At 42.1% G+C, this 11,228-nt stretch overlaps 1 protein-coding gene across 1 annotated transcript in view; it reads right to left on the bottom strand.

The window, feature by feature from the left end:
• CEP126 (centrosomal protein 126) overlaps positions 1–8,278 on the bottom strand; it is a 41,914-nt gene extending 33,636 nt beyond the window's left edge. The window contains exons 1-2 of the mRNA XM_074816738.1: positions 8,120–8,278; positions 7,220–7,314 (exon numbers count right to left, since the gene is read on the bottom strand). Of these exons, the coding sequence (XP_074672839.1) occupies positions 7,220–7,314; positions 8,120–8,278 (254 nt within the window). The remainder of the gene's footprint in view (positions 1–7,219; positions 7,315–8,119) is intronic.
• Between the last annotated feature and the right edge of the window lie 2,950 nt (positions 8,279–11,228).

Raw genomic sequence — 11,228 nt, forward strand, 5'->3', positions numbered from 1 at the left:
GTGCATTATGTAAAATAAATAATTTTACAAATGCACATTGACATCTTAGAGAAAAACAGTTAAAGAAAATGTTTGTTCATCCACTCTTCTTAAGCCACCAGCTTAGCTTTGTATCACAGATGTAACATTGGCAAAAAAGTATGGCTTTAAGATGGAGAGTTAGCAGAAGAATTTCCTGACTGGTGTTTTTTTAACCCAGTTTTTCTGTCTACTATAAACAGCTCAGTGGTGCAGCAATTTTTGAAACGGCTGCCAAAATGTTTATAGTGAATTTGGAATACGAAACTTAAAATATTTAGCAGTTTCACATATACAGACATTATGCGGAAGGTATTTTTATGTTGAAAACAGTATGACTAGATGGTGGAACTATTTCCTGGTTAATTTTATTAAATTATCTTCACAGTGAAGTGATGGATGCTACATTCCCAGGTGGACTAAATGCTTACTACTGCCTTGGATGAAAATAAAAAAAGGAATATATACAGTGCTTATGGAATGCTATGAAATGAACCTTTTGACAGTGAGTTAGTTGATATTATTTAGCCATTGCTATATCATGTTTGCAAATCAGTGCACACTAATGTTAAAATTGAGGTAGAAGGGTACTTGTATACTTAATGACAACAGAAAGTTCAAGAAAAGGCTAGAATGGGGTGTCACACTCAAAATCCCCTTCATGGGCAAACAGGAAACACACCTTACATCCTTAAAAGGATCTGTGGACATTGCCCATAAATCGATTTTTTTCTTTATGTGAGATACTTACCAGGACCATAAGAACACGTATTAACTCTATTCCCTCATTTTCTTTGATTATCATATGCTGAATACAAAAGGAGAGCCTCAAATTGCTGTAAGGGCTTCAGAAGAACCAATCCTTACAATGCCGTAAGAGCCCACAGAAGGCTGTCCTCCAAAATGCCCCAAAGGTTCACAATGCCTGCACTATCCACTGGTTGTTACACTCCAAATCTTGTTTATAGGCAAAAAGTAAGCACACCTTATACAAAGCCAAGAATTTTTTTGTTAGCATAATTCAAATCTTAATAGCCTAATAATTCTTAATGCAGATATAATTGTTACAAAAAAAAAAAATAGAATACTTCTATACAGAGAAAGCCTCAAAAATAGTGATAAAACAGTTTGAACTGTTATTCAGACATTGAGTTTCTACCCCTTTTCCTGATGCTCACACTTTCATTGCTCTTCTGTGTCCCAAGGCTGGTAGTTGCATTCTGGCGGTGCTGGGGTGTTATGGTGAGCTATCAGCATCTGGAGTCCCTTCACCAGGAACAATATGATGTTCATGTTAATGCTTTCTTCTTTCTCACCTCAGGATCCAGTTGGAGTCCTTTTTATATTTGCTGACATGCTTTTACACTTTTGCTCTTTCTTCATCAATCTGCAGCTCCACAGTACCTCCAAATATTCCATACATGGTGCCTTTTACATTTATTACATACTATTCTTTTGTTTTCTTTGTTACCCCTAAAGCCAGTTTTGTCAGATCTAGGTCTGCTTTTCTTTAACCAACTATTGGTGAGTTGTTTATAGCTGTGGGGTCTCCAGTGCCAAGCCTGTGCACCATCTCTTATCATCCCCTGCCTGTACTCTATGCCGCATCCTGCACCTCCAGTTCTCAAGGCCTCTGCTATCGTACCAGGCCTGTATTTTCCTACGCTACATCATTATGTTAAAGTCATAAATATCTCATTGTCTACATAGAATAACTGCTTGTTACTGCTATCTATATAAAACCATGGTGATACCATAAAAAGATAAACAAAGGCAAAATAAATTAGCCACAGACACCTGGTCAATTAGAGAAATCGCTCTTACAGCTAAACCAAACAACACAAAGCTGCGGGCAGGTCAAGAAAAGTTCAGAGAGAGCAAGCTTGGCAAGCATCTGTCCTGAGGCCTTGCAAATTCAGCACAATCCTGGGGCCTGTTACCAGAAATGGCAATACTGCATTTCACATCTACATGGTTACAGTCTCAACTACATCGCACAGTTTCATTCTGATGTAGAAAGCAATACAAAATTCTTAATGCTTTGCCCACCTGTTTACCAAGTGCTAACATTTTTCTCGTATTTCTGGCACTAGACTGTTTTCATTCTCTATCAGCAACACTGATGAATAATTTAAAGAGCTTTTATTAAATAATCAGTGATAATCAGCCAGTAGGTGGAGCACAAAGCTTGTGCATATGTTGAAAATAAAGTATTTTTGAAAAAAACAACAGTAATGGGAATAGACTGGAAACTTGACATAAATTGGGAAAGCATTTCCTTCCCCAATTACAACAGATGGATTAGCTATTCAGATTTCAAGGTAATTTAAAATGCTGAAGCAAGATAGCTAACTGTAAGGTTTATTTAAAAATGCACATAGACAATTGCATTTCCAGAATGAACCAACTACCTGCAGCGAGTAACATCACAGTAAAATGGGATGCACATTTTGTATTGAGCACTTAGAGCAGGAAGGCTACAGTCCCCAGCAAATCGGCAGCTGGTATTTAGAAAGTAGTGTGGTATATAAACACAAAATATGATATCCTATTCATTTACATCAAGTATGTGCTTGGTCAGTAGCTCTTATTTCCAGAATACTGTTATTTAAACAAAGTATCTGTCAGCTACTGTCCCACAGAATATTTGATTCTTAAACTATCTTGAAATCGCAACTTCATGTATCAGTGAGACAATAAAGGAATTACTTTCTTAATACTCTGGCAACTTGTGGAAAGATAATCAGTAGGCTGTTTGTTCGCTGTGTTAAGTATTGCTGTTAACACAAAACTAAGGAGCTTGGTCAGTACAAGAGATGCAGAGAAACTGATGGCATCAGATAGGAATATGGGTGCCTCTAAGCATTCACTTAGTCACAAAGATCTGTGACTTAAGTTGCTGAGACTTTGCTTTCCAAAGCTATACTTGCTCTTTTCTGTGCAAGTGATGTTTTTGTCTTCTACTAATAAACCAATTAACTGAGCACATCCAGTCAGAAGTTGAATATTTTTATGCTGAAGCTGCTGCATTTTAGAGGTATTGACAAAAGATCAATACAACACAGCCAGGGAAAAATTAATGACAAGTACATTTAGAAAAGGCTGAAAACAGAAGACTTCAACCTGCAAGCTCTCTGCATTTGCAGTTCTCATTAGCTTAAAAACTGCTGGGCACTAGGGGCTATCAGCCTTGGTATAACCTTGTTTAAAGGTAGGCTGGTGGTGGTTCTTAAAAAAAACCATGAAAAAACCCCACAGAAAAAGTTTTCCTCCACAATGCAACACAAAGACAATGAACCTAAGTGACACAAGATTGAGAATAGAGCAGAAACTCTGCTGTATCTTCCCTAGATCTATTTGCTAAAGGGAATTCACTGCTATTACTTTTCAGCAGAGGCTTTATAAATTTAAGGTTGACATTAAATTTATAACTTATAAATTGATACGTCAAACTTGATAAACTTGTACAAAGAAATGACTGGCTTGGTAGATGAGGGGGGAGCAGTGGATATTGTCTATGTGGACTTCACTAAGGCTATTGATACTGTCTCCCATAAGATCCTCATAGATGAGCTGCTGATGTACAAGCTGGATTAGCAGACAGGGAGGTGGACTGAAAACTGGATGAATGACTGGGCCCAGAGGGTGGTGATTAGTGGCACAAAAGACTGGTTGGAGGCCAGTACCTAGTGGTGTATCCCAGGGGTCAATACTGGGCCCAGTTGTGTTTAACATCTTCATTAATCATAGAATCATTTAGGTTGGAAAAGACCTTAAAGATCATCAAGTCCAACCGCAAACCTAACACTGCCAAGCCCACCACTACACCATGTCATAAGCGCCATGTCTACATGTCTTTTAAATACCTCCAGGGATGGTGACTCCACCACTTCTCTGGGGAGACTATTCCAATGCTTGACAACCCTTTCAGTGAAGAAATTTTTCCTAATATCCAGTCTAAACCTTCCCTGGCACAACTGGAGGCCGTTTCCTCTCATCCTATCACTTGTTACCCGAAAGAAAAGACCAACACCCACTGGCTACAACCTCCTTTCAGGTAGCTGTAGAGAGTGGTAAGGTCTCCCCTGAACATCGCTTTTGCCAGGTTAAACAACCCCAGCTCCCTCAGCTGCTGCTCAGAAGACTTGTGCTCTAGACCCTTCACCAGCTTCGTTGCCCTTCTCTGGACACGCTCCAGCCCCTCAATGTCCTTCCTGTAGTGAGGGGCCCAAAACTCAACAGTATTCGAGGTGCGACCTCACCAGTGCTGAGTACAGGGGGACAATCACTTCCCTAGTTCTGCTGGCCACATTATTTCTGATACAAGCCAGGATGCCAATGGCCTTCTTGGCCAGATGTTGACCAAACATGATCTGGATGATGAGGCAGACTGTACTCTTAGCAAGTTTGCAGATGACACCAAACTGGGAAGAGCAGTTGATACACCAGACTTGTACATCCAGAAGGACCTCAACAGGCTGGGGAAATGGGCTGACAGGAACCTCATGAAGTTGAACAAGAGGAAGTGCAAAGTCCTGTACCTGGGGAGGAACAACTCCAGGCACCAACATATGCTGGGGGCCACCCAGCTGGAAAGCAGCCTTGCAGAAAAGGACCTGCGGGTCCTGGTGGACACCAGGTTGAACATGAGCAGCAGTGGGCCCTTGCTGTGAAGGCCAATGGTATCGTGGGCTGCACTAGGCAAAGCATTGCCAGCACGTGGAGGGAGGGATGTGATCCTTGCCCTCTCCTCAGCACTGCTGAGGCCACACCTGGAGAATTGTGTCCAGTTCTGGGCTCCTCAATACAAGTGAGACATGGACTTACCGGAGAGAGTCCAATGAAGGGCCACAAAGATGATGAAGGGACTGGAACATCTCTCCTAGGAGGAAAGACTGAAAGCTGTGACTCTTCAGCCTGAGGAAGAGAAAGCTTGGGGAGGATCTTATTAATGTCTATAAATACCTGAAGGGAGGGTACAAAAAGGTCAGAGCCAGGTTCTTTTCATTGGTGCTCAGTGACAGGACCAGAGGCAATGGGCACAAACTGAAACACAGGAGATTCTTCTGAGCATTGGGAAACACTTTTTTTACTGTGAGGATGACTGAGCACTGGCACGGGTTGCCCAGAGAGGTTGTGGAGTCTCCATCCTTGGAGATGCTCAAAAGCTGGTCCTGGGCAACCAGCACTAGGTGGCCCTGCTTGACCAGTGGGGTTGGACCAGGTGACCTCAAGAGGTCCCTTCCAACCTCAACCACTCTGTGTGAAGGTTGGAAGTAGAAAACAGACTGTTATACTTCACAGTGCACTCCTGTCTATTCTCCACATGTTGAAAGAAAAAAAATATGAAAGAAACAATTTCAGTTTTGAAATTATAAACCAGCAGTGCCAAGAATAACTTCTGACACATTCCTGTAAGCCCTGTCAGGGAGAATTTAGGGTGCTGCCAGGTAGAATGTGGAGCTTAAGGAAGTCATGCTACCCTTGAGAAACCATCATCATAGCCAACACCTTTACATGTGTTACAAAGCTAATGGATCTTGGCTCATACACAGATTTGAGACATGACCTGATGGTTGATCAATCACTTCCTACCTGCATAACTGTCGGGAAAAAAATATTCAGTTTCAAGGAACTTTTTATTTCCAAATTACTTTCCTCCATATACGCAATGACCCTTAATTTTGAATTATATTTCACAGCTTATTAATACTGTATGCACTTACTACCTTTCTAACATTAGACGACTAACTGCTTTTCAGTTATTAGGGGAAGACTTGTCACCACAGATTTCCATTTGAACTGCTTATTATGCTTATAGTTCTGCCATTCTCAATTATCACAAATGGAAACAATTTCATTTTATGAATACCTGAATTTTTAACTGGCTCACCTGAGTAACTTGGATTTATACTGTGTTTCTTAAGGCTCCAATGAAATACATACGGAAATGTATTTATGTATCAATGAGTATTAGTGTAACTACACCACTGTCAAAAATACACAGGCTGTCTGGTATTTGCTTTTACATTAGAGTATAATATTTCAGGACCAGCAATACAATAAGCAGTGTTCATCTGAGATGTGTAGCGTTACAGAGGTACTGTTGCATAAAACTAAATAAGATATTTAATCTTTCAGCTGAGACTCAGTTTATTATCTGCAAAGGTTGTGAGTCACACATAGTCTTTAACCACTCCCAGGTGATTATACTTCCTCTTCAATTTTTCTTTATATTGCAAAACATATGCTGACAACACATACTGTCAAGCTAAAATGGCAGTATAAACAATATCTGCTGCCTCTCTTATGAGTTATCAACATATTTCAATAAGTAAACATTGCACAACAGAAATAATCTGATACAGGAACTATGGGGGATGAGTGTTAACAAGTTAACACTAGGCAGGGGAACCTGGCCCAAGGCTGGGGGCTTGCAAGGAGGGACCCCTCTGCCTCTACAGTATACACAGCTGAGTCTCCTGCATGTGCGAGTACGATCTCGATGCTAGGGAAAAGCTCCCTATGCCTATTAAACTATTTACAGAACTTCACTGAAACATCTCAGTGTATAATTTACTTAATCCATTTGTCCCAGAGTATTTCATGACTGCATTCTCATGTGTGCAGAAAGACAGAATATTCAAAGCTCTGTTTAAAATGTCAATACAGAATAACTTTAAATATAATCCTGTACTAGAAAGACTTTGCATTGTTTGCGGGGAAGTGGAGCACAAAGCCCCACCACGTAGGGCGGGCTGTGCAGCTGTTACACCGTGCAGATGGAAAAGCATACGCTTCAGAAGGCAACGACAACTGCCTGCCGGCTGGCCCCGACTGTACACCTGAATGCATTTTTCACACATTTGTTGAAGCTAATAAAAACCAGAAGAATACTAGAAATGCAGATCAGAGCCACAAGATGAAAGCACTACTTAACCTTTACTTCTATAAAATAAGAGGTGACTACAGTGAGTTTCCAAAAAGTAGTGAGTAAATCAGAATACTGGGTTTTTTATATTTTATTTGTCCCATAGCAAGAAACTGGAATGGTGGAACTTTCAGCCTAGATTCCTCTAGAATAAAGCAGCGAGGATATTTAACAAAGTGAACATGCAAATAGAAATATATTGAGCTGTCTCAAGGTTCTGACTCTTTTTTCTTTTTACAATCTCCCACCGAAGGGACCCTAGTTACTTACCTTCTTCTTCTGTTTGTCTCTATCAAATATTTCTGTGCCCTACTCCGACATATTTTTTGATCTTCTTTCAATGCCCGACGTTCTTCTTCTAAATCCTGTTCAAAATGAAACGTTAAAGCTCTATCCCTAGTATTGTGTTAAGGCCAATGGAACCTGTATCAAACAGCTCATCAAAAGATAGAATAGCCTGTTTGATTGACCTTATATACCTTTTGGGGAACGAGATACAAAATGCTGATATGCCTTTTGACTAAGTACACAACAGTTGGTCCCGTGATTGTATATTATAGTCATAACTAACTTTATGTTAATCCAGAAAAAAGATGTAATTGCATTTTACTGTTTACTGTGATTTTAACAGAGGCTTTGCACTCATCTTTTACGGTATCAGCAGATGAAAAATCTCCCCTTTGTTATGTTTATCTGAAGAGACCTCTTTCTGTTATCTAAATCTGTAACATATGCATATATATATCACAGGGAAAACGTTTCAGTTGTAAAAACAGCCTCCCCCAATCTAAAGGACTGGTTGTTTACACTGAAATTCATTAACATCACTGGATAAAAGCTCTCCACGGAGCAAGACCAGTCCTGGCTCACGTCAGTCATGATTTAAGTATCACTGTGCAGGTGGAGTTTAGAACTTGTGTCAGTATTTACTACTTAAATTCAAGAAAATATGGATCCCCAAGTTAGGATGGAAAATACAATTCCTAGTGGCAGTATCTCTTAGAAGAGGGAAAACAAAACTCCGAAGTTGCACGAGAAGTCAACTTTTCTGCAGCAGTTTCAAAACCCCAGCACACAAGTTTTTTTCAAGCCACCCCTGAGGCGATCCCTGACGGCGGGGCAGGACGGGGCTGCGCCACCACCGCCGCTACCCGCCCGGGCCCCACGCACCCCGCGGCCCCACTTCCCGCCCTCCCGGGGCAGACGCCCTCGGGCCGCCCTCACGGAGAGCCCCAGCCCCGGCGCCCCGCCGCCGGCGGAGCCCGCGGAAGGATACACAGCCGCGGTCTGGCGCCGCGCCGCCCCGCCGCCCTTCCCGCTGGGCTCCATTCAGCGCCCCGGGCCCGCCGCCCCCGTACCGCAGCGCCCCGCCGTCAGTGCCGGGCGCCGGCTCCACCCTCAGCGCGGCCCTGGCCGCGCCGCCGCCATCATAGCAACCAGAGACGCCGCTTCCTTCGCAACGGGGCGGGGCCGCGGCTGAGGGGACCGCGGGGAGCGGCTGAGGGCGGCGGGGGAGCGGCTTGAGGGGACGGCGGCGGCCGTTTGGCCGGTGCCGCCTTTACGAGGCTTCACACCAGGCGCGAGGGACAGGGCAGGTGGGGCCCGGCCGGGAGCGCTCCCGCCGGGGCCGGTGGTCCCCGATCCCGGGTGGAAGCCAGGCGCGGGCACCTCGCTGCGCCGCCGGGCGCCCGCCATGTCGGCCCGCCTCCCCAGGGACACCGCTGCCGGACTCCCAGCCGAGGTGCTCGGCTCGCACCGGGCTTTCCACCCTCTCTGCACTTTCATAAATAACAGGATGCCGTTGGAAAAAAACCCCAGCAAACGGTATCCAAACAAATACGTTTCCCATTAGTTTTGCAGGGCAAACGAAACACCTCCCTGAACCCGTTTGCTGCTTGTGGGTTTGCAGAGCTCTTTGCGGATTTCTGTTAAATCTCTTGACGGTAAAGACTTCGAGTTAACAGGATAAACTTTTTTTTTTTTTTTTTTTTTTTAACGACAGGGTGCAGGAATCGGAATGGAAAAAAAATTGTGTAAAATTTTACAGAAAAATTAAAAAGTATATAAAAAAGTAAATAAAGTTACACAAAACTAAAAAAAAAAAAGTAATTTGTTCTTAAGACTGCAAAACTTTTTTTTTTTTTCAGGCAAATCAGGGTGTGTTTTCTTGGGATATTGCCATGCCTTGGATGAGCTGTCAGCAAAAGGCTAAATGCCTTTGTGATTTCCTGGCGAGACATTTTTTGGCTGTTGTGTTTGAGCTTAAACCAATTCTTCTCTTTTTCAGTGTGCAGCTGTTCTATGTCTTTGACTAGGACGGTAAAAATAGTACTTGGCATTTGTAAAATACTTTCTCCACAGACACACCACCCCCCCATATGTGTAGCTCAGTTTGTGAAGTAGGTGTTACTATTACCACTTTACAGTCAAGACCACTGATGCTCAGATCACCAAATGTGCTTAATATTTATAATATCCCAGTTACCACAGTTGAGAAGATGACTCTAAAATGGAAATCTTCCACCTCTAGTTCAGAATACCAGCCCCAAATTCACCACCTCTTTGCCCAATCTGAACTCTTCAGTGTTGCAGGTAGAAGACTTGTTGTCACTTTACTACCATGTGCTTTTCAACCCACATGCACTTTTAAGATCCCAGTTTGCCTGATAAAATGCAGTGTTTCATTTAGGATGCAGTAGAAGGCTTTATCAGTATGGAGAACTGAGTCACCCAAACAGGACTGAAGCAGAGGTGGGAAACAGCTGCAGAATTTGAGCCCATGTCACACCTAGGAACATTCAAGCTCACGGTCAACTCATGCTGGCAGAATTTGAAGTTCTTTAGACTTACTGCAAATTTTGATCTTATCCAGCACAACTTGCAACTTCACCTTAGATACCTTCTGAAATTTAGAATTAAGAATTGAGTTTATATATCTTTACATCTTTCTCTTTTTTACCTTTTTCTTTTTCTTACTTCTTCATAGCCCTCCTTTACGGTTATTAGATAATTCCTCCTGGTGAGTAGCCTCAGACTGTGGGATGAGAAGGCGACTAGCTGAGGACCATGTGTTTCAGAACTGTATAATTATTCTGGGACAGCAAGCAGCCTGATCTCATGTGGTTCCAAAATGGAAGGTCCCACTCTGGCAGCTGGTTTGAAAGAAGTTTCATAGAGTTTACTGTGGGCTAGAGATATTCCAGTGAAGGATAAAGATCAGCTCCTACATCTTTGTGGGATAGATTTTGAATTTATTACACAGCGTAGCTATGCTGCTGCAGAAACACATTTTTCTTTCCCTCTTGTTCCAGTGGGGGATTAATCTGTTAATGCCCTTTAGCTTTCCTCCAAGCTTCAGTTTAACTGTGTAGGCGACTGCACGGGAGAAGGAGTTCAGTCAATGTTCTGACCATTTTAACCACTCCTTCCTGAAATTTGTCACCTCTTCCTATTTCTGTACATAGGAAAAGGAATAAAAACTGTTCGTCACCCCTTAATGTCATATATGGGTAGCCATCAAAATCTTTTCACCTTCTTCCTGAGACTGAACTATGGATCAACCTGCATCTTCCTGAGAGAGCATCAACTGATACACTAGTTAAATTTTAGTAATTCTTGTATCAGAAAACTATGATGTGCTATGAGGTACTTTAGAACAAACTAAAAATTTGATTTTGAGATACTGAAGAACTAAAGTTAAAAATTTCACAGGCAGTCAAATGTCCTCCTCTCAGGGAGAGATCAGGTACAGGTGCTTACTGCCCTTTAGCTATTTTGAAAGAAAACATGGAATTAAAATCTGGATTTGAAATTGTATTAACCCCTCCCTCCCAATTGCTTTTGAATCTCTTTGTAGCAAAAGCTATTTCCAGAGTATTCCAACTTCAGACAGGGATGGAGATGCATCACAGCATCAAGACAAATTTGGAACATTGGCTGTACCAGTGTAAGGTGATGTTAAACAGTGTATTCTGACGATCCTTTAGACAGTGTATCTCCCACTGGTACTTTAGAAGCTAAGGCTTTATTTATTCAGCCAGATCACAAACAATTTAAATTCTCTAATGTGGATGAGGAGTTGAAAATCTGTTGGACCTTTATGAAGTTTCCAAATAATATTTCCACATACTTTGCTTTTTGGTTAAAATATCAGATCCAGTTTTTAAGATACAAAAATAGTGGATTTGAGTGTGTGAAAACTGTAAGTGCCTCGTAGCTTTAATTAAGTTTCTGTGGACTACATTTAATTTTCTTCTGTTTCAGGACATTTTCTTGTACT

The sequence above is a fragment of the Strix aluco genome, chromosome 2 (assembly GCF_031877795.1).
Source record: "Strix aluco isolate bStrAlu1 chromosome 2, bStrAlu1.hap1, whole genome shotgun sequence".
NCBI lineage: Eukaryota > Metazoa > Chordata > Aves > Strigiformes > Strigidae > Strix > Strix aluco.